This window comes from Crocodylus siamensis, chromosome 1, assembly GCF_052110815.1.
Source record: "Crocodylus siamensis isolate JL-2025a chromosome 1, ASM5211081v1, whole genome shotgun sequence".
In the NCBI taxonomy this organism is placed as follows: domain Eukaryota; kingdom Metazoa; phylum Chordata; order Crocodylia; family Crocodylidae; genus Crocodylus; species Crocodylus siamensis.
The window spans coordinates 281,947,672-281,974,383 of NC_143395.1; the positions used below are offsets into that span (position 1 = coordinate 281,947,672).

At 42.2% G+C, this 26,712-nt stretch overlaps 1 protein-coding gene across 5 annotated transcripts in view; it reads right to left on the bottom strand.

Moving 5' to 3' along the window:
• The window catches only part of SHROOM2 (shroom family member 2), a 228,770-nt gene that overhangs the window by 55,110 nt on the left and 146,948 nt on the right, over positions 1 to 26,712 (bottom strand). For all 5 annotated transcript variants that reach the window (XM_090063968.1, XM_090063987.1, XM_090063961.1 and 2 more), the window contains exons 3-4: positions 10,432 to 10,563; positions 1,804 to 4,435 (exon numbers count right to left, since the gene is read on the bottom strand). In XM_090063968.1, the coding sequence (XP_089920094.1) occupies positions 1,804 to 4,435; positions 10,432 to 10,563 (2,764 nt within the window). The remainder of the gene's footprint in view (positions 1 to 1,803; positions 4,436 to 10,431; positions 10,564 to 26,712) is intronic.

Sequence of the window (26,712 nt, forward strand, 5' to 3'; positions counted from 1 at the left end):
GTCATGTACGATGTTAAAGAAGTTCCACCCACGTTTTCCAGGGCTAGGGACAGACATTACACATAAACTGGCTTAAGTGATCAGAAACTGGTTTATGTTCTGTTACAAGTTTAAGTGCACATAAAGCAGTTTCAAAATGTTGAAACAGGTTTAAGATATACCTGGTTAAATGCAGTATCAGATTTAACGGATTTGGGACAAATCAGTTTATGGAATGTCTGTCCCAGACACCTTCCTAGTTCAAGTTAAACCAGAACCCCCAGCATCCCAGATGCTTTGCAGCCCTATGATGTGCTGTCTGCTCCAGAGAACAGGGCTGGCCCTGCCCTTCTGCTCCCTAGCCAGAGCTCCGGAGGAGACGGCAGGCACAGCAGGGTCTGTCTCGCTTCCCCCTGCCCCACCACCAGGATTCCACCCCGTCCCTCCCTCCCATCTCCCACAGCATGGACCCCAGCCCCACGGACCCTAGGCATGTGTATGCTAGCTAATGAGAGGTGTCTCTGTGTGTGCGTCTCCAATTTCACTGGGACAGGCAGACAAAACTATCCACTTAGGGCTTTTTGGCTCTAATCAACAGATCAGCTGGTAATGTCCCTATGTTTCTTCCTTGGAAAAAGCTGTTTAAGAGTTTGAACTAATAAGAGAGGCTTTTGTTTTGTTGATGAGCTGATAAACACCGTGTTATTCAGCCCCCCTGCTGGCTCCCTCATCTGTCAGGTTTGCAAACAGTATGAAGAAGCAGGGAGAAGGAGATTGAAAAGGTCAGTATTATCAACAGACGTATGTACTGCACATCTCTGCTTTGCGTTGGAGTGCAATCTGGAGTCTGGCAAATCTGGGGTCTGGCAACATTCCCACCCCTTGAGCAGCAAGTGGGAAAAAGCCTGGGATGGTGCAGGCAGGGTGGGGATTTACACCCCTCCCTAATCAGGGTGTCCTGCCAGGGGTTGGCCATGCCCCCCCGCCTCAGCACTGTCAAAGGGAAGGAAGGGATGCTATAGTGCCTCCCTGGCTTCTAGCCTAAGCCACTGAAGGCATGTTCCTGCATTTCCTCAGTCCAGAGGGAATGTCTGTGCACTTGCAAATTGGTTCAATCTATGCAGGTTAGAGTAGCCTGCAAAGATTGAATCAATTCAGGCTCAAGCTTTTCAAATGTCTGTCCATGTCCCAGGTGGTATGAATAATTTTTTAAACCTTGATTTTTGAGCTAGTATAATAGAAGTTAGAGTAACTGCCTCCTGGATCAAATCAATTTAAAAGAAAGGAGAGTGACACTGGAAACCAGTAGTTTATCAGTCTATTTCCTTTGTAAGAAATTAGCTCCCAATTTCCTTGGAGCACCACTTCAGTTTTACAGTACCATAGGACGGTACATTTTCTGAAAGGAGGCCATCAGTAAAATAACTGCTGTACTGATGAGTATCTGTCAGTTTGGGTGAGGAATTACCACCTTCAATCAGCTCTCACGCCTACTATAAAGTATGGGATATAGACTGCTAACATGATCAAAATGATCTTGTCTTTTCTCTTCACTCATGTTGGCTACAAAATAGAAGCAACTAATTTAGCTTATTGCTCTTTGTTCTATACTGAACTCTCATTCTACCCTCCCATCCTTTTTATATTTCCTATATCCTTGGATATCCTTTTTACCTTGCTTATGAGAGCTACCTGTAATAAGGATTTCATTGTTAACAGCTGGCAAACATTTGTTTCTACTCTGACTCTGTGTACAATTGCATGTATGATTTTTCCCCACTTCTGTCACTCTGTAAGACAAATATGAAAATACAAGTCTCTTACCTGCTTGTAGAAATCAGTAGAAGGCGATGATCTGGATCGCTCATGCGAGTACTGGGATTTCTCACGTTGCTCATGACTTGCATCAAGGATGTTATCAGCAGAATGGTACCTTCCTGAACTCCTTGACTCTAGAGGTTTCCTCTGCTCTTTCCAGGATGCCTGATATTCTGCAAAAGTTCCCAGTCTCTGAGGCTGTTCAGATTTTGTGAGTTTGTCAGTTATCTTACGGGGACTACAATGGGTATTATTTTTTGCAATTTGCATAGTTTCAATTCCAAAAGAGGCTGCCCGAGATCTTCTTTCATACCGTAATTCCTCACACTCATGTTCATAAGCTTTTCTATCAGGCTTCCCAGGCTGTTCCTCAAAGAGATTGTGGGGAGCTTGTTTCTGGGCAGACTTCCGGTGTGTGGGCTTGCTCGTTTCTTCAAAGAATTTCCACCTATCTGCAAAAGAGGCAAGGGCTTCCTCACATGTATTTGAACGGCGCTGAGGATGGCAGTTATCCTCCGACATCCCCACTTCATTCATTTTCTCTGGTTCGGAGTAAGACTTTAGTTTTTGTTCTGCTGTGAACCTCTTCCTGGCTCCAATGCGTGAAATATGATGTGTGCCACTCCCTGAAGAGTGTGGTTTAACTTGTGCAGCCTCAAGGAAGTCAGAGGCATCTTCAGAAACCAAAGCCAACGAGGAAGAGTTGTAGTTGTTTGCCTTCCGTTCTGGTGACCTGGGGAGATAGTCAGCAGGGCTAGGGTCCAAGTCCCGCCGTTTGAAGGAAGTAGCCCGCAGGACTCTAGCCTGGGCCTCCTTTAGGTGATCCTTGTAGGTACTGGTAAAAGATCTATCTGAAGAAGTGTTCAATGTCTCTGCTGATTCTGGTTTCCAGTTCTCACTATACTCCTCTGGTTCATTTGACCCTATTAAGGCAGCAGTGCTTTTGCTCTTTTGCAGCTTTGCTCGCCTCATCTGGATCTCATTTCTCAGGGTTGTTGCAAAGCGATCACTCCTTCGTGCCTGTTTAGTCAAGTGAGTATCAAATGGAAGCCCCCTATCGATTCCAGGTCCTGGGCAGTTGTCAGACTGTTTTTTCCCTTCCTGAGCTAAGGAATGCAACATAGGGGTCTTCTGAGGAGAAATCTTACTATTCTCTTCTTTTCCCCACCTGAAATCTTTCTGGGCAGCCCTGTTTTCAGTGGTAAGAACACAGCTTTTTGTATATTCCTGCTGATTGTAGCTATTGTCATTTTCCTTGCAACTGCCCTCCAAGGTTTTATTCTGTCCAGCCCTTTCAGGATAGCTATTTTTTCTAGCATCTTCAGGTCTAATATCCCCTCCTCTGTCCACTGAATAGGGAACGCTCTTCTCGCACCCTTCTATAGAAGACTCGACAGGTTGTTGAGGTAGATAGTATTTTGGTTTCTGGACCGCTGTGACTATTGCAGGATTGTCATGTGGTCCAGAACAGGCTTCAGGTTTCCAACATTCATCCTTTAGCTGTAGCGGCTTTGAGCTTCCCTGAGCAGGCTGTTTTGCTGTTACACAGTAATAACGACTCTGTCCAGCGTTGTCCATTTTCTGTTCAGTGGCACTGTTCATACAGGAGGAAGTACTGAGTAATCTGGATTGGTTTGGACTGTAACAATGGAAATGGTTAGCAGGTAGATCTTGGGCACCACTGTAAGAGGAAAAATGTTGCTGGTCCTTAGGCAAAGCTGAGGCTCTTGCATTATGAAAAAAAGTGCTTTCATCACTGTATTGGCGCTGGTGGTGGTAACTGTAAGCAGACTGTGCAAACCGAACATCTGTGCTGGACAGAGAGGACTGAAGTCTGTTAGCATTATTGTTGTACCTGTCACCAGCAGAAGATAAAGTATAGTCCAGATCAATATCAGATTTATAGCTGGAACTACTGATCCTCCTTCCCTCTGTGCTCTTTTCACTGGCTCTAGCAGATCTTCTTTGTTGTTCTGCAGTTTCTGAGCTCCAGTCACTTCTGGGCTGAGATCGGTTCAGAACTGTAAAGTGCTGGGTGCTGGTGCTTTCTGAGTATACAGGACCATGAGCCTTGTCATGGCCTTTGGTAGCAGCAAAGCTGTCACTACGAAGAGGTGGAGGTGGTGGGGGAGGGGAGGATGACTTCTTCTTATCAGGCACATACCAGACAGGTCCAATATTTGACTTTCCACAGCCTGAAAGCTTAGAATCAGGATATTCCTCTATTCTGGGGCTCCTGCTATTTTCAAACTGATTGGGAGCTACCAAGTATCCAGATTTGTCCTCTAGTACACAGTTATCATTCAGAAATTGGCCAGCACTGCTGTTTCCATACTTTGCAATGTCCCAGTGGCCTACTCTGTAGAGCATGTTCTCTGTTGAAGATGCATCTGTGTTGGACAATGTATGGTCAGGGGTACTGGAACTTGTAGAGAAAGAGCCATAAGCAGAATCCCGTTTGCTTTGGTTCGCTAAGTGATCAATGCTACTGTTAGACTTTGCAGAGGAAAGCCGTCCATAATGAGACATTTGGGGAGTGTGGTCCCAGCTGTCCATACTTCCTAGGGAGCTGAACTGGTCAGAAGTGCGATGTAGATTTGACTGATCCCATGAATGTGACAAATCATGAGAAGAGGAGCTATAACAGAAAAACATAAGCTAGCATCAACAATAAGTCAAGATTAACACTGCTTTTAAAGGCATTTTGGTAAAATGCATCTCTATAACAAATACCAGAGACGGCTAATGTCTTCTAGTGGTCCAGGCAACAAGAAACAGGGCTCTTGTCTCACTCTGCCATTAATTCAATGCCTAAGTTTTGACAATTGTAACTCAAATCGCTCATTCTGTACAATGGAAATACAGGTGCGTGTGGCATGGGTGTGTGTGCATGCATGTCCATTTATGCATGTCCATTTCCTGTCTCTGCTGTTGCACATCCTTCCCACCATGCTGGCCTATACCTTGGGCTCACTTTCAATGTTGCTTTCTCACTAGTTCCTTTACTCTGTCTGTCTTCTAATCTTGCTGCTGCTTTCTCCATAATTTTTCTCTCTGTCCACAGCCAAAACTTTTACCACGGTTCTTATGTCCCATCCCAGCCACTGTTATCTCTTCTGGCCTCCTGACACCGACCCCCAGTTCATACCCAGAAACGCTAGAAACCTTCTAACACAAGACATTTTGTATGTGTTAAATCTGTATACTATTAAAGTTAGAACATGTTTTGGGCAGGCTCAGGGTATCATTTACCATAATCTCTACTATGCACAGCTTGCCGATTGTCAGTCCCAGCCCTGGCAGCACATCAGAGTATTAAACTAGCTCTGGTGCAGTGCTGCAGCTTGGACTGACAATCAGTGATTGCCAGTGGCAGGCCTGGGACCTTTGGGGGCTGAAGGCATCTAGCTTTCAACTTGATCCTGGAGGAATCTGACATGTGAAAGATCCAGAATCCTTCCTCCCCCTATGTTTCATAGTTTCTAAGGTTGGAAGAAATCTGAATAGATCTTCAAGTCTGACTCCCTGCCCTGGGCAGGAATGACTGCTGGGATCATAATACCCCAGCCATATATCTATCCAACCTCCTCTTGAAGACTCCCAAGGTAGGGGAGAGCACCACTTCCCTTGGGAGCCCATTCCAGAGCCTGGCAGCCCTAACCATAACGTAATGCCTCCTGATATCAAGCCTGAACCTGCTCTCAATCAATTTGTGGCCGTTATTCTTTCTTATCCCAGGTGGTGCTTGGGGGAATACAGCCTCACTTATTTTCCACTGGTCCCCCCGGTGAGTTTATAGACTGCCACCAGATCCACTATGTGTGGTTTATCCTACCTAGTAGTCTGGTAGAGCAGAGGGGTCCCTGACAGATGTTACGGCTGGCTGAGGACCACAAATTGCTCATATTATCTCCATGGAGCTGACTGATGATAGCTGAAACATGGGTTGCTTAATACAATTTGGAGATGCTCCTTGCATGAAAAGTCGTAATTCTGCTATGATATGAGTACACTTAGTATGTGTTTTACTGCTTAATCATGTGGGTCACTCATGTTTTAAGTGTATTTAACGTACACTAGATGTAACATGAGACATAGTTAAAAAATAATCTTCCCTGTGGTGATCCTGACCACATCTCTCCCTTTCTAATCCCAGGGATAGCTCCCCCTGCTTTGCCCCACCAATTTCAAACTTTTTGTCCTCACATTTAAAATTTGTGAATCATTTTCTTGTAGCTAAATTATATGAAGTGTCTATCAAAGTTTTGCAGTAAAGAATCACTATGAAAGTCAATAATTAAATTATATTTCAATTTATTATTATGTCCTATCAAACTATAGAACACTGAGAGAGATCCTTTTTTGTCAAAAATACACCTCTCTAGTGCTTGGCTCTACACTGTAGTCGTTACAACGGTGAAAGAAAATTGCCTTTTAACATTTATACTTTTACAAAACACAGTCATAAGTACTCAGGGTCAGCTCCTCTTCCACCTATTAAGGATCTAAGTGGTACTTAGGTGTCTAAATGCAATCCTATTCCACCCTGCTCAAAGCCATAAAAAAACACTAATGGAAAATGTAGGTGGCAGTCTTCCTTGCTGCTGCCTGTAGCTTAATTTTTATGCTAAGTTGAAGGCTTTATTTTTTGAAGGCTGAAATGTTTTATTCAGTGACTCCAGAAGGTATTGTTCTTAGATGTTCAATTGACTTAAATGCTTAATAGGTGGGGAACAATTCTGTCCTTGGTGTTTAATTATAGAAAGGTGGTAAGACATGAGAAACAGTTCACATAAAGCACGAAAAATGTATATAATAGTATCAGTTTTTCTTTTCTAAAACAATTTTAATGATAGGACATGCTGTCATATATACACACACACACACACACACACACACATATAATAATATATATATGACAGTGGAATGCCATATATGGAATACCATATATATATATATATATACACACACACACACACACACACACACACACACACACACACACATATATGGTATTCCATGTATTCATTAAGGAATTAAAATAATTTTGATAATAGTAAAGAAAGCAAACAGAGTGCTCACACAGGCTGTATACACATGTTCAAATGACCTGGGAAAATTATTCTGGGTTTGTTTTCCTGGTTAAAAAACTTACCCAGAGACCCCTGAACAGACATTTAAATGCTGACCCACTATGCATCCAGGGCCACCCCCTGGGCACACATCTCAGCCTGCAACATGGGCTCCCAGTCTGCCTACCAACAAAGTGAGAGTAGTGCACAGGGCAGCCCTAACTGGCTGACCCAGACTGTCTCCCTGAAATGTAATGAGGGGATTGGGAAGAGGCTCCCTGCTCAGCTGGAGCACTGCTCAACCCAAGTGCTCTCTGGACTGACTCTCTGGACTTGTCAGGGAGAGGGGAGGGGGAGAAGCGAGGGATCGGGCAAAGTACTGCCAGAGGACTGTTCTACAGCTTCTCAGAAGAAAATATGTATGGAAATCTACTTTCCCATGCCTGATTTAATGCTGGTTGTTCTAAGGGTTTTTTCCTCTATTTTTGCTCTCGGAGTAAAATCTTGAATACCTGTACACTAGTTGCTTCTATTGGGTGAGCAGCAACTGAATATCTGTACGTGGCCACAAAGAATATCTTGGGCTTTAGAATTCTCTTTACTGATAGAAAGCATAGGCCAGGACACTGGGCCTGGCTGCTAAATTTTATCAATGTGCTTGGCTCTGATCAGAATCAAGAGACTGGCATTCTTTGTGCTAATTCAAATCTGGATCCAAACTGGAACTGCTAGTGGTAAACAGTAACATTGAGTGGATTCCCTAACCTTGCCAAAACAAAGTTGAGTAGGAAAATGCTGATATATCAACACCAAGAAGTTTCATAGAAGTGTTCCAGATTAGTGCATGTTCACTGACTCCAAAATCACAGGCAGGCTTCTGTAGTTTCTGCCTGGATTCTTGGCAGTCTCTTGAGAAGCCTGTGCTTTCAGGGTCTTTGGCTTGGGTGATGTTGGGGCTGGGGGATGGGAAGATGCTTTTATGGATCTGAGAACCTAAAAGTCACGGGCACCTATAAATATATCCAATGCCTGCTCCAAAGAGTGCTAATTAGCACACGTCAAAGCAGACTTCATGAATTGAGTCTGATGGAGCATGCTAAACAGCACACTCCAGCAGCCTCAGCCTCATGCATATTCTGCATCCCTGTGCTTCAAAATGGTGGTGGGGGCACTTTAATTAAAGCTCACTGAATGAGCTTTACATTGCTCTCCCTGCCATTTTCATGCAAGGGACACTGAATACACAAGATGCTGTGGGCGGTTAATTAAAGCAGTTCCTAACAGCTGCTCTAATCAAAGTGCCCCCCAACCCTGAAGCACATGTAAAGACACCCCATCATTCCAAGTGGGCTCTCAAGGCTCCCAGCCATGGAATCCAGAAGTTCTGAAGATCCTAATGCAGCTCTTGCAATCTAGGGCAGTGGTTCTCAACCATTTTATGGTTAAGGCCCCTTTCAGAAAATGCCAACTCTTAGTTTTCACTCATTTTTTGATTACAGAAAAAAATAATAGAGCAATTCGTCTGTTGCATACAGCTCGGAAAGACCGCAACAGGGCAGAATATTCTGACACTATAGAGTCCTATTTGAAATCACTCGGATTATCTTGCAAAACATATTTGTATACCTACCTGTGCTAGCGCTGTGAAACACCCTTGAAAAGATCTCAAACCACCCCATGGTGCTGTAGCACTCTGGTTGAATTGCTGCCCTATAGTCTCTGGCCTGTGAGAGGGCTCTCTCAGAGCTGTAGTTACTGAAAGCCCACCTCAGTACTTCCAGCTTGCCAGGTCTGTGACTGCTCAGCTCAAGATAGGGTCCAGAGGATTTGAGGAATGCCTTTTGCAAACTCAAAAATTTAGACCAATGATTCTGGTGGAATCAACTTTCCAAGAGAGTGAAAGTCTGGGGTAGTTCACATTATGGGGCTACCTGGGAGCCCCAAATGCTAGCATTTTTGCCATTTTCATTGCTGTAAATGTCAGTCAAAGCACTGGGGGTCCCAGGGAGCATTATTTTGTTTTGATACACTATGCCTTGGTATTTTAAAAAAAAAAAAAAAAAAAAAAAAATTTTACTTTCCAATTGGGAAGAGTGGAAAAACAAACAGGATTCTATTCCAAATCAGAGCTAAATCAAATTTCGGAAATCCTGAGTTTCAGCCAGCTCTCATCAGAAGGTCTCCAGATCATGTTCTAAATGTTCTCAGAGTAGAGAAATATGTCCTGGGATCTCTACATTATACTTGAATGGCCACCAGAGAAACACAGAAAGCACAAACCAAGGTAATATTTGAGCTGAAAGATACAGCAATGATTTCTAAAATAGCATGATATAAAACTAATATAATAAATGAGAATTAAAATTCTTAAGTTAAAGCTGTTACTGGACTTCTCTCTGTGGTGTGTTCCTATCTTCAGCAATGTAAACAGAATTCAGACTGTTTATGTGTTATTAAAGTACATGGCACAATTCTACATAAACTGAGAGGAAGAGTTATCAAGAGGTAGGGAAATACAATATGCAAATACTCTTTCGGCAGTAACATGTTACAAAGGGAAGACAGAGCAGGGAGATCAAAATGGGGATTTTTTTTCTTTTATAAAATTAATACAATATTACTGTTTATGGACTGTCCAAATTATTTAAAAATAGCAGGGAATTCCTAAAAAGAGCAAATTATTAAAGTTTCATAAAACTAAATAATTCAAAGGCTTTTTTGATATGAAATATTAACAAAAGGAAGCTATGCTGAAGAATGTATAGAAAGATTTTGTAAATTAGGACTGTATTCCAGAGTGATTTCCCCAAACTTAACTGTGTCCCAAATGGGAGTTAAATTGGAGAAAAACAGCAATAAATTCCATGAAAATGCTATAGAATTAATTTATAAGCAGGAGATAAGAGCCTCTAATCAGATCCTAATATACTATATCAAATGAAGAATAAAGTGCTACATAACCCAAACTCCAAATATCTTAGTCTTCCTTCCATAGTGCGGGAAGAGACTAATAAATAAATGTTTTAAATAAGGAGGGAGACGAGAACTGTCTGTAGCAGTTCATAAAAGGCCAAGCACTAACATGTACTGTTGTGATGATCAGGTTACAGAAAGTAATTTCACTAATGAAACGGACAATATCTTAATGTCTAAGAGGAAAATGCAGTTAGCCCTCTTAGGGATAATTAATATTGCTTTTCAAGGAATAATGCTTTCAAGAAATACCATAGGAAGTTAGTGCATTTAGTACACCCCTTCCTTCTGTAGATAGAAAAAAAATTAAGATACCAAAGTTGAAAGGAAATGCAAGAAGAAAACTGCATTCAAAACCATTATTCTTATCTTTATTTACACACATACATATACCAAAATATTTCTGAACTATATTTACCAGCCTTCACCCATCTTGAAGTTCTCAGTATACACCTCTATATTTTAAGAATGATAACAAAAAACAAGAAAAGCATAATTCCATATTTATGGGTTAAAAACATGAATGTGAGCCACATTATTATTTTCTTACCGTTGGAGCTTGGTGCATGTAACTTAAACAGAAACTCACCTAGCATGATACCGGGAGTGCCATGAAGTGCAGAGATTGGTTGAGGAGAGCTGTGACGTGGCTGTCTCAGGCTGACTCTCTGTGAATTTGGTTGCGTGCCAAGAGTGAGGCCTGCAGGCTAGATCATTTCTTCTGAAATGAGAAAGGTAGAGCACATACTTTTAATGCAGATCTCTTAATAAGGTGGCATGAAGTGAAAAACGTCTACTAATCAAATTAACTTTGGACGAGCAGCACAGATGCAAAAGAAACTTAAACTACACTACATGCTATGCAATGTTCTACATGCCGGTTTTGAAAAGATGCCAGCTTTCTTTTAAAACACTTGAGACACAGACAATAGAACATTAATACTGTAACAGGGATTTGTGGGTTTATTTTAGGACAGGTAAATATAAATTTTAAGCACCTTGAATTTAACCATTCAAAGGACTGGTGAGGTTTGTGACTTCTTTTACAACACAGCAGCTATTCAATAAGGTTTTTGTAAGGTTTTATGTAGGTACACAGGTGGAACAGGGGAGGTGGGGAGAAAATGGGTTAAAGGCTGAAGTAGGGATAAAACCACAAATATTTTTATGATTCCAAATTAGCAAGGTTAGAGAAGCAGGACTTAACACCAATGCAACTCTGCCATAGTGGTCTTACTGCATGGCACACCTAAAAGAAATTAAGGGTTGAATTTGTGTGCCTGAATTAGGCACTGAAAGAATATCATCTTCTTTTCAAATCTGCTGAAGACAGAGAGTTCCCAAATAATGTAATAGGAAATGGTAGGTGTGCTTTGACAGTTCCACCAGAATCACTAGTCTGAATCACTTTTCATATTCAAGTGATAATTTATAACATCACTTAAATACTGCTTTGTGTGTCCACCCTTAGATCTTCAAGTATATTTTTTTCTTCTAAGGAATTCAAGAGACATCTCCTTACAAATACAAAGTGTAAGTTTCTAGATTTTGTCTTACAGAATCATCGTTCTCTGGAATTGATTTCAGTGCTTCCACCCTATCCTAGCTTAAAAATGAATAATTTGCACTTCCATTCAAGGACTCTGTCAACATTAATTATTGCTTCTGTAAAATATGCAAGTCTCTTGTCCAAAAGTGATTTAGGTACTTCAAAGACAAAGGGCCAGACCCTTTCCCACCTATTATATGTCTAAGGACAATCCTATTCCAAGCTGCGTGAGCCCAGAAAAACTTAATACTTCTTATCGCTGTCTTTTTCCTGCATCTTAGTTATAGATGACAGCATGTTACAAAAGTGGATACTTTTAATAGAATTTTAAGGGACTTAAAAAAGGCAGAATAGGGTCTAGTCCTAAGGCCCCGGCAGATGTAAAAGGCATGATGGAATCTGATGCACAATCCCTGTAATTGTGCTAGCTACCATGCCACACATGCATGGCAGATGTGACTGTGGGACTGAGCTCCAGATTCCATTACGCCTTAATGCAGGGGGATCATGATCGCAAGCTCCCTCTGCACTGGCTAGCAGCAAGCTCCCGTGACTGGAAGCCCTGTCAGCTGATTGGGGAACCCAGCTCTGGGGGTACACCATGTACCCCTGTGGCTGGGAGCCATCAGCTAATGGGACTCCCAACTGCAGAACTGTACTCCGCACCACTATGGCTGGGTGATCAGCTGATGGCTCCCATCCACCAGGGTGCGTGGTGTACTCATGCACCTGGGAGCCCCAACTTGGCCACACGTTCAATTAATGGCACGATACCAACCAGCCACAAAGTTATTGCACATTTTTGGTGTAATAAACTTTGTGGCTTGTTCCTTGTTTTATTATGCCAGTAAGTGCATGAACATGTGGCCAGGTAACAACTTAAAGAAGAGATTAACTGGTTAACCATGTCTTACTCACTCTCACGAAAACAGGAATCAGGCTCCTACATTACTTCTATACTGCTGAAAATTTTACCCAGCATGGTTAAGTAACCAGTTCAAGCTCACAAAGACAATGGCAGTGCTGAGTCGAGAGTTCAGAACTCACGATTACCAATCTGGTACACACAGACACCTTTGTCATTCATTTTCACTTTCATTTGACTGGATCACTAACTAGTTACTGAATTGTAAAACAATCCAGACTAAAACTGCCTACAAACTCATCAGGGGAGATCAACAGCAAATAGGTAGAGCGCTTTTCTCCCCAGCACCACCTGGGGTGACAAAGATCAATGGTAATAAGCTGATGGAGAATAGGTTTAGGTTAGAGATCAGAAGGCAATATTTTACAGTTAGGGTGGCCAAAATCTGGAACCAACTTCCCAGGGAAGTGGTCCTCGCCCCTACCTTGGGCAAATTCAAGAGGAGGTTGGATGATCACCTGTCTGGGGTCTTGTGAACCCAGCATTCATTCCTGCCTGTGTCAGGGGGTCAGGCTAGATGATCTGTTCAGGTCCCTCCTGACCCTAGCTACTATGAAAACAATCCATTGCAAAACTAGCACCCCGCAAAAAATAGAGAAAAGTTTTTGAGAAAATTTGTCGCAATCATCAGTACAGGAAGATGCCAGCTACCTTAAAATCCCCACCCTTCTTCCCCGCTCCAGTCTGCTCACTTCAGACATTCCATATATTTTCTTATGGTTATTGGCCTTGTACTCAAATATTAGACAAATGTGGACTTCTTTTTAGCTGGTAGCACCAGCCACCACGAATTCTGCTACTACCTCAGTTTATTCTTGTACTGATGTTTCTGACATAGGATAACTAACCAAAAGCTGTCTTTTTGGATAAATTCATGACACCATATAATTGGTGCTTCAGCTTCTTTTCTGCATAGATGGCAGAACTAAAGTCTCCATATTATGAGAAAATACTGTTTCTAACATTCACCACAAATGAAACACGAAACTAGTACAAAACAGACACTATTTGGAAGTATGAGGAAATGAAGGTTTGAGGGAAGAGGACTTTCACAATGGTTTCCTATGGGTTTGTCAAGGGGTATGAGAGATTCTGCCAATGAAAAGGAATGGAAAAGTTGTACTTGCAAAACCAGTACTGTACCTCATGGAACTTCTCAAGATCTTCATAAGATAGCTCCTGGCCACATGAACGTCATTTTCAGATGGCATTTTCTGTGCTATCATATCCACCACCACTTTCATCTTCCTGAGCAGCCAAGCAAGGAGAGGAACAGACTGTGCTGAGTTGGGATACGAGGCAAACCAAGTGGAGAATTTTAGGCTTTCTTTCACATTATTCATGTGTGTGTGCATGTGTGCACATGTATGCTTTCTTGAAGATTCTTCTAGCCATGTACTTAGATTTAATTCAATTGGTCTAAGAATAAAATAGCCTCAGTGATCTAAGCGCATTAAAGTGGGTTCTTCTTTAGGATGTATCGTATACCTTCACAAAAAGTATGATTAGGAATGAATCTATTACATATAGCCAAAAACCAACTCTTATTCAAGCCTTTCACTGTTTCACTATTCAGTTATATTTACCACTTCCTGTACTCCAAAAAAACAAGCTCTCTACCAACAAATTCAAAGTCTACAAATTCATCAGGGGAGGGGTGAGGAGGGAAGCAGCAAGGAATAGGGGATACTCTGTTTACCAGGTTGCCCCTGGGGGTTACTAGAACAACAGCTATAAACTGACAGAGAGCAGATTTAGATTAGACATTAGGAAAAAATTCTTCATGGTGAGGGTTGCCAAAATCTGGAATGGGCTTCCAAAGAAGGTGGTGCTCTCCCCTACCCTGGAGGTCTTTACAAGGAGACTGGACAAGCACCTAGCTGGGGTCATCTGACCCCAGCACTCTTTCCTGCCCAGGGCAGGGGGTCGGGTTCGTTGACCTACTGAGGTCCCTTCCAACCCTAAAAATCTATGAAATCTATAACAAACAACAATGCACTATGAATGAATTCCAAAACCTTCAGTATAAATAGGCAAGAGGGATAGCAAGAGAAAAGATTAAAAACCAGTATTAAAAGACAGAACATTTTGCAGGCAGCTCAAGATACATGAAATCTATGTTCTAATACAAGGCTGCTGTATTAACTCCGAGTGACAGAATGAGAACACCTGAATATGTAATCCAGGAAACCAGAACAGAGTTAATGGAAGCATTAATAAAGGCATTTAACTGAGAGCTCTATCAGTGCTTTGAGGGGAAAAAAGAGCTGCTGCTATCAGCTGCCTTTCAGGACAGCTGAAAGGAGGAAAGAACTGATAAGCTTTGATGATGCACAATACAAGAGAAAAAACAATTGTCCATTGACTATAAACATTTTAATTTCCATTAGTGAACTCAAATTACATATATATGAAAACTGAATTACACCAAAATAGCTTCTCGCATTCAACTTGTACAGCAGAATCTACCTTATTAATATCACTTCAATTGCTCTACAGAATTAACCATTGGGAGACATAAACCTTGAATCTCAGAAGTTAGGAGCTTAGGATTTCAGAATTATTGCACTTAGACTACCAAAAAGGAGAATAAGATGCAAACCATACATAAAAAGATGGACAAATATTTCCTAAGCTAAAAACCAAAACTAAACAGACATCCACCTTTAGCTTCCTCTGTGCAAAATGAAGTTTATATTCAACCTCTGGGGACTTTTATCTTTAATTTTCCCTCAGCCTGAAGAAGGGTGCATGTACCTGAAAGCTTGCAATGAAAGATTTTTTTTTTGTGATTTTTTTTGGTCTAATAAAAGGTATCATCTCTGAACCAAGAGTTTTAGAGTTTTGCCTTTCTAAATCAGACTAACAAATGTATTTGTAAATAGCAACAAGATATGCCTACAAATCACCTAGCTACTCAAGAAGAGCTGAAGTTTCAGATAAACTGAACTCTGACTAAATTTGCCAATTCTGGCCTTAGCCATGCTGTTGTAGCTTTATTGACACTTTTATAGCACTTCACAAAACTGAGTGTTTATACAAAAACAAGCGCTACAAAGATGGTGGATCTGCCACAAAAAAACAGTTTTAAACAAACAAGGACTTCCTTATAGTGCTACTTTCTGTAGTAATCCCTGTAATGTGTGTAGGCTGCAGATCGCAGCTCTGCCTTCGGTATGGATCACTCTGCCACCGCCATAAGATCCCAGCCCAGCTCCAGAGTAGCTTCCTGCCCTGCCACATGCCCTGCCAATAGGGGTAGCACTGGGGGAGGGAGGGGACTATAGCCACCCCAAAATTCCCCATAGCCCCCCTCCTAGCAGCACTGCTACCGCTCACACTGCCCAGGCAGCAGCAGCTGAGCCTGCCCTGCTCCTTCCCACAGCACAGTCCCCTGCCACCAGGAAGGGGCTAGCACCACTGATGCCTGCCAGCGCTGCTGGGGCCAGTCTCCACAGAAACCCTGGCCCCACACTATCACGGCATGCCTGCGGCTGGGGTCTCCATGGAAATCGGTTCCAGCAACGCGGGCAGGGGCTGCTGGGAAATAAGAGTCCACTGCTGGCCAGATCCGGCCTGCAGGCGGGACTTTGCCAGTCCCCGTATTAATGTGTACTAATAGCAGTAGGTCACTACATTCCAATGATTTGCAACTGTTGTAAGTGAACATGTGACAAGGCTCAAAGACAAAATATGTTGACCTACTGAGTGCTGCCCAATCAAAACGACCATTGCTGGGATTTAATTTATGTTACCACCTCACTCAATTCCTTTGCTGAATCAACAAAGAACTAAAGCCTCTCTGCTGACTTGCATTGATCATGTAGTGTCCAAGTGAACCTGCAGGTTTTTTAAGCATAAGTAGTAACAGTTATGTACAATGCTCCTAAGACTGAGTCATGGAAAGAAAGCCTAGCTTTGTATGTTAATCAACTAATTACCAGATTTTCGTTCAGTGTTTCTATACTTCAATGCTAGTACTGACACACTTGTATTAACCATATGAAGTCACCACAGCACTGATCTAGCCCAGTGATTCTCAAGCAGGGTGCCCTGGCATCTTAGGGTGCTTTGAAATCCTTTCAAGGATTTCATGGGGAATCACGCAATGTCAGCTGTATAAACATGATTCACAAGATAAAGCCAGAGACTTCAAGTAGGAATGCACAGTGTTAAAACCACTCTGACCTGCTGTAGTCTTTCAAAGTTGTTTGCGAGAGAAGAATGGCTCTATCATTTTCCTACAGTAAAAAAATGAATGAAAACTTACAAACTAGCATTTTCTGAGGGGCGTGTCAACTCTAACAAGGTTGAAAACCACTAATCTACCCCAAAAGCAGACGGACAAAATGAAATTTGGTAAGAATGGTCAGTTACTAGAGGATTTCAAAAGTATAACACTGGAAAGGGCACTTTGCACAGAAATTACATGAATGGAGATATAGTAATGCATTTGAGAGTATATATTGAGAACATCAAGATTCTGTCTCATCAAACCCACTCGATTTCTTTTGGAAAGCAGTAGAATTCTACTGTCAGTATGATGCAATTAGATAAATCTGCTCCAATTTTTTTATTCCAAAAGGGTATATTCTGTTGCATATCATTTTGCCAAAATTTACCTTGTTGACTACCATCTGATGAGTTTGTCTTCAGCGTATGATTTAAGAACAGTGTCAGGAAAAACAACTCAGCAATTTTCAAGTGACGAGGGATTCAGGGGGAAAAAACAGTATGCAATATAAAAGAAATTCTGCATTTAAAAAACATCCCAGGAAACACAATTCTTCCACCTCAGAGAAAGATATTAGAAACCAGTGATAAGTGCTATTTAAAGCACTACATATACATGGACTAAAGAAAGATGATAGTACACATAACCATAAGTACCTACAATAAAATAAAGTGTCAATGCAACACATATGCAGGGAAGAGGGAATCGATGTTCATGTCTTTATAAACTAAGAAATGAAGGAAAACTCTCTCTTTTCGAGGCTGACTTAAAAGGGAGAGGCCAGTGGCAGCTTTTGAAATGAAATTTCTCCCTCTACTGGCTTTTAAACAGCAGTAGCATATTCTAAAGCATGTATTTTCAAAGGCTAGGTATAGATGCCAAAAAAAGCAGATCATCTGTGCCATGATGTGTTGCAACACAGCTAATCCACTTCATTCAGTGCCCCATGTTCTGCCTACTGATGTTGTGGGACAAGGGGCTGTGTGTTTTCCCAGGGCTTGAGGGGCCGGGTCCTGCATGTCCTGGGAATTCCCAGGCAGGATCACTACCATTAAATCTTGAGAGCACCTGCTCAGCTTTCCACACTTACCCAGATGCATCACTGGAGAGCCTATGGGGCAGGTCTGGTAAGTGGGGAAAGTCTGGGTTTCCTTGCTTACTCAGATCTGCCCCTTTGATCTCCAGGGACCCATCTGGGTAAGTGGAGAAAGTGGTGCTTTCCTTGCTCACCCAGATCTGCTCCTCTGGGGCAGGTCTCGATAAACAGGGTCCCACATGGAGGCATAGGACATCGGAGATTCCCTGGGTCCTTTACTACTCTGGGACCTGCATAGGACATCCCCACTTAAGGAAACTGCCCCTAAAAATCACAGGTGGGGCTTTGTAAGGGGGAAACCCTGACTTCCCTGCTTAGAGGCACCTCAAGATTCCCCAGGGTTTCCCCTGTCAGCACAGAAAACTAGTCAGGTGGTCTACGGGATTGAGGGGCTCTCATGCTACCCAGAGCACCTGCCAGGACTGGAGAGTGTGGGCAGCTCAGACTGCCTGCAGTCTTCCACTACAGAGCTAATAGATGTCCACCACAATAAAGTAGAATAATATATTATTACCTTTTATTGTGCCACTGATTTTCCTTTGATGTGACGCAACAAAGAGTAGGGATGGCTATATTTGCTCAATTTTTTACGGCAGCACAAATGATACATTGGGCAATATCTATTTCTATCCAAGGGGTCATGTTGTTTGCCATCCTAGCCAGTATAAGCAAGAACAGATGACTGTTGTACACTTAGGGACAGATTTAAGTGGCATCTTTAGGCATGCCTACACAAGATGCTCAATGTGCAGTAGCTAAAAAATACTGCGTAGTAGCATGTCACAGCATGGAAAGTGTAATATGCTACTGCACAGTATTATTAGGTTACTGTGCAATAGTGGCACCTAAAAGACATTTGCTGATGCTACCATGCAGTAATTCAATACTTGCTAGTACAAGTACTAAATAAATGTGCAGTAATGACTGCACAGTAGTGTCTTGTGTTGACATACCATTTAAGTGCTTTTCAGAGTTGAGGATGCTACGTGTACACACACACACACACACACACACACACACACACACACACACACAGACGCACGTGCTTACTTTGCCTAGCATGAGGGTCCTTAATCTTAGCCCAGTTTCAGCACTGCTCGAATACAAATAAACAAGACCACCATCTGCAGCTCTTCTCCCTAATGCAGAACTCAAATGTTTAATAATAAAACCACCAATGTGAACCATAAAAAGGAATATTCAGACGAGTCAATATCATCCTTGAAAATTATTCAGACAAAAGAATTCCTTATGAGAAAAATAATCACAATAATCTTATCTATCATATTCACGCCGTACTGCAAATTTAAGATTTCATGATTTATGGTGTTAGAGGGGTGACATTCTTTCCTGTTCCCTCAAACTGCAACAAATAATTTCATATTGACAAATGGATTCTGTCTCTTTTACTCCTCCTCTCTGACCCACTTTTAAAATATACCCATCTGTCATACAGATACATTGTTCCGAACATGCAAAAACTGTCATATTTTGCAAACCTTTAGGTAGCAAAAACCACCTTCCAAACATTACTTTTTCATTGTTATCAGTTCATCCCTGCCTTGCGTTTAGTAGATGAAGATGGAATGGTAGACGATATAATGACAATGTCCCAAAGAGTACAATTACAAGTACGTGGGAAACAAAATCTTGACAGTACCTAATTATCTACAAGTTATTTATTCTTACAAACTATAATACTATAAATTGGTGTTTTAGCCTTTTGTCTACTTAAAACTAACAGATGCAATTATTTATTGCATTTATTTATAAGTACTTTAGATATGTTAGAAAGCAAAGCTTTCCCATTTCTATCCAAAATCCTTAGTGGTGCAATCAGCTGCCCTGATAAGGACAGGATTCCCTGATAGGAATCACCTGCCCTGATGATAAGGAATGAAAAAAATGCTATCTGTTATTTCAGAACTGAAAATGGCTCCTACCTCAGTGGTATATACACATGATTGTAACAATACACAGGCAGATCATATTGGCAGACTAGAAGAAGTGAGTTTTGTAAGATGAAGCTAAACTTTACTAATGAAGATTTCTAGAACTGAATTATCAACAACTATTATTCTCCAGAGTAAGTATGTGAAAGATGACAAACAGGAATTTGGCATGCTACTAACATCCTTCAGACTTGAATGGAAGGCAGCTAGTTCACACCTCAGCTTTTGTTTCAAACCTCTAGTTCAGGGGCAGGCAAAATATGGTCTGCAGGCTAGATCTGGCTCATGGGAAGTCTCTGTAAACCCTCTATATACCCTAGCCCTCATTGCCCCTCTGCAAGCCAGCTCTTCCATGGAGGAAGTGCAGCTCTGATTGCTAAGCAGTGCCACCCCCACCCCAGCCTGTCCTGACTTGCCCCAGGTCCAACCTGGGGGTGCTAGAGACAAGAAGCCTCTGCCTGGGAGAAGCCACCCCATGGCTGTTCCCCGCCCTCCCTGCCTGTGAGCCTGGAAATACAGGTAAGTGCCCCACTGGGCAGGGACTAGGGACTCCCACTAGGGGAAATGGGGTGGGAGTGTGGGGAGGCTTGCACTGTGGGGCTGGGCTGGGCTGGCCCCACACTCTGTAGGAGCGCAGAAGTCTTGTGCTATGGGGCCTGGGAAGGGTTGGCTCTGCACCCTGCCACCACCTGTGGATAGAGACTGGGGTGGTAGCACAGGGAGCTGTGCACTATGGGGTCAGGCAGGGCTGCTCCCTCTTGCTGCCACCACATGCAGTTTCAAGGACTGTGAGGCTGTCTGCCCCCCACCCCCCGCCACACACCCCAACCCCCAAACACACACAATATGCAAGTGTAAGACTATTTCGAATTATTATATAATTGCCTCCAGATATACTAGGCAAATGCACATAAATCAGGACAAAAATAGTTTAAAAAATAAAATTAAAATAAGTTATAGCAGACGTTTGATTTTTAATATATGATTTGGTTTTCTTTTTCCAGTTTCAAGATGGCAACCCCTCCCCTCCCAAAAGGAGTACTTCTCGGGCAAGAGGAAGGACTTCCAGCAACCACGGTCAGGGCAGAACTTCTGAGCCCAAGATGATGACCAAGTGGCAGGGCACCTGTCAAGGTGCAGGGCTACCCCTGCAGCCTTCAGTAGCTCACGCAAACTTAAGTGGCCTTACAGCTGAAATAATTACCCACCCCTGCTCTAGTTCTTACAACTAGTCACAGCACAAAACCCATTCACTTACCAGAACATAACCTTCTCTTGTGGATAGCACTGCCTTCCCCTTTTTATATTTTGGAAATACTTCATACAGTGCACTTCTCTAAAATGTGATAAACTATGCATGAAAACTAATCACTGTCTACTTTTATAAGAAAACTACATTCCGACTCAGACAGCTGAGTCCTGCTGAATAAATCCATTTCTTTAGTGACAGATGTGTTAGTCATAGACACCCCCCCAAAGAAAAACAAAAACACCCCAGAAGACAATAAATAAGAACAAAACAAACAAACAGATGAGACCTCCAAAGGAGGAGTACAGAACCACCCATCCTAGCCTTTAAACAGGTATTGAACCTTGCCAACCTTGTCACAACTTCCTATGGCCCAAGGCATGTAGTCCAGACCACGCCAAAACCTGCCAACACATCTCCATCACTCCCACAACAATTACACCCCACAACAGACCATCACTATTCCTGGATCTTACACCTACACCTTCCGGAAATGTAATATATCTCATCCAATGCACTAAATGCCCTGATGGAAAATACGTAGGAGAAACCGAAAAACAACTGTGTACCTGAATGAATGCACACTAAAAATCTACTATCAAAGAAAAAAATACCCAATCACCTATAGAGGCACAGTTCTCATGGGACAACCACTCTCTTTCCAGTGTCTCATTTCTAATCCTCAAAGGAAATTTATAAAACACCTTTTGTAGATAAGCCTATGAACTTCACTTCATAGATTAGTTAGCTGTTGCCTGGACCATTGGGCCGGTGGACCTCGAAAAGCCCAAGAACTGCATTCCAGGGTCCTTCATAAATCTGCTGGATACAAAACATCACAGACTAAAAATAGATATTGGATATATGGCTCATTAAAACCTGCCTGCCAACTGATAACCCCAGGTAACCTCTCTACATTTTACCAGTTACGTCCTATCACGAGGTCAACATTCGCCCCTTCTCCACCCCCCACTAACCTGTCTTACACCTATTAACTCATGTCCCCTTTGATCTTCCCTGCCACACATTTACATTTTCACAGACCTGTATTTTGCATATTGGCTTAAGTTTATACTCCACACAGGAGAGCACATAAACATCAGCAAACTCTCCCCTATGCCTGAAGAAAGGTATTTGTGCCCAAAAGCTTGTAAAGAGAATTTTTCAATTCCATCTATTTAGTTGGTCTAATAAAAGATATCACATTTACCCAAAGAGCCTTGTCTGTACACACACCTATGCACATACTTAATAGTTAACCGTGGCAGCTGAACACAAGCTGGAGATCTCAAAAGGCAGCAACAGCAGGGAAATCTAAAATGTGGCCCTCAAAGTTATGAATATTATCTTCACTTTTAATTAAACCAAACCAAACCAAACCAAACCAAACAGATCCCTGCCCCATAAAGGTAACACAGTAGTAAGGTTGTAAAATAAAACTTAGTTATGTTGTTCAACCTGCATATTTTATATTAAACCTACATAGAGGAAAGACTAAATAGTTAAAATTTAACATGGAAAGCGAAAGGAAAACACAATATATGCACAACATTACTAAGATAATGTTGCTGGAAGAACTTTAATTTCTTACATTTTCTGAGTCATGAGAGTTTGACATCAAACCTCATTCTTGCACAAGGCTGAAAATTTACTGTTTCAGCTGCCTGTGGAGGGTTTAGATTGAGAGTGTGGTCAGGGGTAGAAAGGTAAGAAAGATTTATTGACTTAACAAAAACACAACTACCCGTAGTAACAAGACAAATGTTGACAGACAAAAGCAATTGACTTCGGCAACTTATCAGCAGTCCCTCTGATGCCTGATACACAGCAAGTTCCTCTTTTCACAAAGCTCAGTGAAGTCAAGCGTCCCTGAGCAACGCTGTCCGAGGGGTACCTGGAAGGACCCTGGAATGCAGTTCTTGGGCTTCTCGAGGTCCACGGGCCCAATGGTCCAGGCAACAGCTAACTAATCGTTTTCACAGAGCTGCATCTTTCTTTTGAATGGTATCCAGATATTCTAGCTAATTTATAGCTTCTGAAGGACACTGATAAAGTACGACCACTCAGATTCCTTTTACTTCAACTGTCCTTAGACTGACCAATAGCAGTACAAGCCATGCATTCCTTTGATAAGGTAATTTTAACTATGCTACAGGGCCTTACTACTTTAAGGCTTTGTTAAATTTACTAGGCCTTATTTATACAAGGCCTCACTACATCTTAAACTATAATTAGGCTTTTAGCAACAACTTATAGCTTAATATCTAAACAAATACAGAAAAATACTTGGTCTAATCTTCATAGAGCCTTCAGCAAGTTTTATCACACAGACATACTTTTCAGCTGCCACATTTACCATTTTTAAAAAGGGAAACTTACTCATTTTTGAACCTCATCAAGGCTGAAGAGATTCACTATTTTAGGCTTTTCAATAGTTCTGACCATAATATCTAATTTTCTTAATCTCACCTTCACTACCTGCAAGCTAATACCACCAAACACATTGGGTACAGACCACATTAGAGGTTAGGGCTCTGAAAGTTATGAAGAGATAGCAACAGCAAGAGATTTTTTAAACCTTTATAATACATATATTAAAAACAAAAAGGTGAAGGTGCAAAAGTGTGTGGCCCTCTTAGGAGCCGAGTATGAAATACCTGTCAGAAAAAAACCACACTCATATCACCAGAGACTGAAATCTCCTTCCCCAAAAGTCCTTCATGGTGTTGCACATTTATAACTAGCTGGCCATCTTCCATCTTGCAGAGAACACCTCAATAGTCCAGCATGGCACAAATTGGGCCACATTTTGTTGCATGGTAAAATGTACAAACTCAAATGAAATGGAAGCCCAGAGAAGGAAGTCGAAGAGTTGGAGGGTGTCATCAAAACTGGCCACTGTAAACTGATTTTTGTGACTGTTTAAGGTCACCTATCTTGGCCTGGTGCAGTACGAAATTGGCTAGACAGATCATGCACTCCTTGGCTGCTCAGTACAGGACACAGAAAAGGTACATGGGCTCAGAGAAGTCCAAGTCCAGTACACTTAAGAGGGTGTTGACTGGAACAAAAGCCAGCAGGTAGTACAGAAAGGCAGACTGCCTCCTCCTCGCAAAAAGGACAGGGTACCGACACCACTGGATCTCAATGGTAGACAAAAAAGGTGCCAAGGGATAGAACCTTGTGCAGGAGCTGCCACTGGAGGTCACCAGTTCTCTTGGCAATGGCAGTTTGTAAGGTGTGCCAGGCAGGGTAGGTTTGCTCCAGCATTCCTGTAGCTAGGCACTGCCTCCAGGTCATGTCAGGGTGAGTGGTGAGGACATGGGTGTGATGCGCTATGACTGTTCACATATACAGTGCCATTCCAGACAGGAAGGACCTGAAAGCAGATCCCACCACTGTTCTTGCTGGCCACAGTGTGTGCGGGGCCCCAGCGCGCGCGTGTGGGGGGGATGGGATGTGAGGTGGAAAGAAAGTAGTAAGGTACTGTGCCAGGGAAATAGACAGCAAAGGGGATGGCCTGTCTAGTAAGCTGCCATTAGAGAGAGCTCACTGTGCATGGAGATGGTCCTCCATGGCAGCAACACCATCTGTGGAGAGGACAACCTTCTTTAGTCAACAAGCAGGAAATAAATTGGCCATAGCACAGGTCCAGCGAGAAGCCAAAGCCAGAGCATTTGGCCATGGCACTACACTTTGGAATTACAACTAGTCAGAATTCCAAAGTGGTCTCCAGTCCAACTTTTGTCCATGCCTAGATATTGGTTAACTTCCCATATTAGAGCCAAATATTTAGGGAGGTAGAGGAATTATCACTGCATAGAAGAATGAGCTAAATAGACATTAGGTAGAATAACAAGAATGCCCTGGATTCACCTCACCAAAGTAAAATATCAGTGATTTGATGGGAGATGAAAAGATACTAAACCAGTTTCAGGAGATTCAGCGATGAAACCCACTGTGTTAAAAAATGCAGTTAACTCATTTTTAATAGCTTGTTTTTTAAACCCACTCTAATTCATAATATAAGCTCTTTTTCAGTTTTCCCAACTACTTTAAAAGGGCAGATTCTTTTTCTTCCCTGCCTGATTTATGAAGGCATAATAATAAAGTTAATGGGAGGGGAAATTAAGCAAAAGATAAATCATTCCAGGATCACTAAAGGGTGGTAAACAAAGCATTTCTTATGTATTGTGTGTGTGAGAAAGAGGCCTGTTCCCTGTCAAATTCTGCCATTATCTCTAGATCTGTTCCATGGGTCTGTGTTATAACAGTAAGCACTTCACCTTAAAATGCAGACACTGAATCCAGAGCCTTGAGAAAGCCACAAAATTTGAATAATTTTGGCTGTTAAGTGCACTCATATTACAATCAAAATTAACATGGCTATACAATAACCAATTGCCTTGAAATTACTGCACCAACAGAATGTGTAAACCTGGGTTCAATGCCTCCCTCTGCCACTAAAACATTTTAGAAATAAAACTGAAAAGCAAAATCAGTTCAGAACACCACCTCAGATACCTAATGCAATACCCTAAGCCACCATGCTTTGGCAGGTCTTGCAGTAAGTTTTTTTGAGTCTGGCAAAATAAATTTAGAAAGCTAAAATTGAAACCTTTGCCAGGATAAAGTAAAAGGTTCTAAGTGACAGAAACAGCCAGAAATTATCTAAGTAATTTCCCAAGGCCAGTTTGACTGTATCAGCTGATGGAGTACAGAAAGAAGCTGTGATAAATAATGCAAGCAGTAGGAGTGTTGTCTAAAAGAAGCAACAGTGTTTAGCAGCATTCCCTGTGAATGAGCAGTTCAGTCAATAAAAGGGCAGAAGTCATCCTGAGCCTAGATCAGGGTGTGTTGGTTTCTGAAGCCAATGGAACACACAAGGTAGCCAGTAGCACTCCCAGCAACCTTTGGCTCTCCAGCCCAACGACCAGGTGCCCATTTACAGTTGGGCCATCTTAGTGTGCCCCTGCAACCAGACCAAGACACCTTAGCCATTCTGCGAACAGGCCCCATGAGTAATTTAGTAACTGATTTTATTCTAATCACCGTATCCTTTTCAAAGATTATTTATGTATTTTTTCATTCAGTTTATATGCTGTCCTTCCCAACAAAGGCTCAGAGTCATTTAATATAAAAAAAACAGAATAATGTATAAAACAAGAAAATAAAACAACTGTCTTTTCTACCAGTGCATATTCTGGATGGTCAGTAAAGCATCTGTGAGTAGTCTGACTGTAGGGCAGTATACTATGTCAACAGTGGCTTAGCTATACTCCAAAAACTAGGGCTGTAATGGAATTTCAGTGGCCATTTTGTTTAGTTTCATATTCAGAAGTTTTGGTGGTCGAAACACTGAATCCAAAATGAAATGCCACACTCGAAAACAGCTCTGAATCAGAATAGGCCATCCGAAACATTTCTGAAATTTTCTGAACGAGATCACCCAGAGCATCGGGGAGATGCTTGCTCTGAATGGCCATCCCTTCTCCCTAGTTGAGCAGCCAGGGTTCAGGTGGCTTATGGTGCTCGTGGCCCCATCCTACCATATGCCCACATGCACCAACTTCAGCAGGATAATGGTGCCCTCCCTGTACGAGGCACGCAGGGAGTATTTGAGGGAGGAACTGCACAAGGCAGGTCCGCAGGTGGTCTTGCACTTCACCTCAGAGATCTGGAGCAGCTGGGGTGGAGATCATGCCTACCTCTCCCTCACAGGGCAATCAGTCAGGCTGTTGGTGGGTTCTCCTTCAAACCAAGGTGATGGATGAGTCTCACATGGCAACTCACAGGTTCATAGTCACTGACAACTGGGCAAATATATGGTCAAGGCAGTCCATCTCCATTTTCACGGACTGGCTT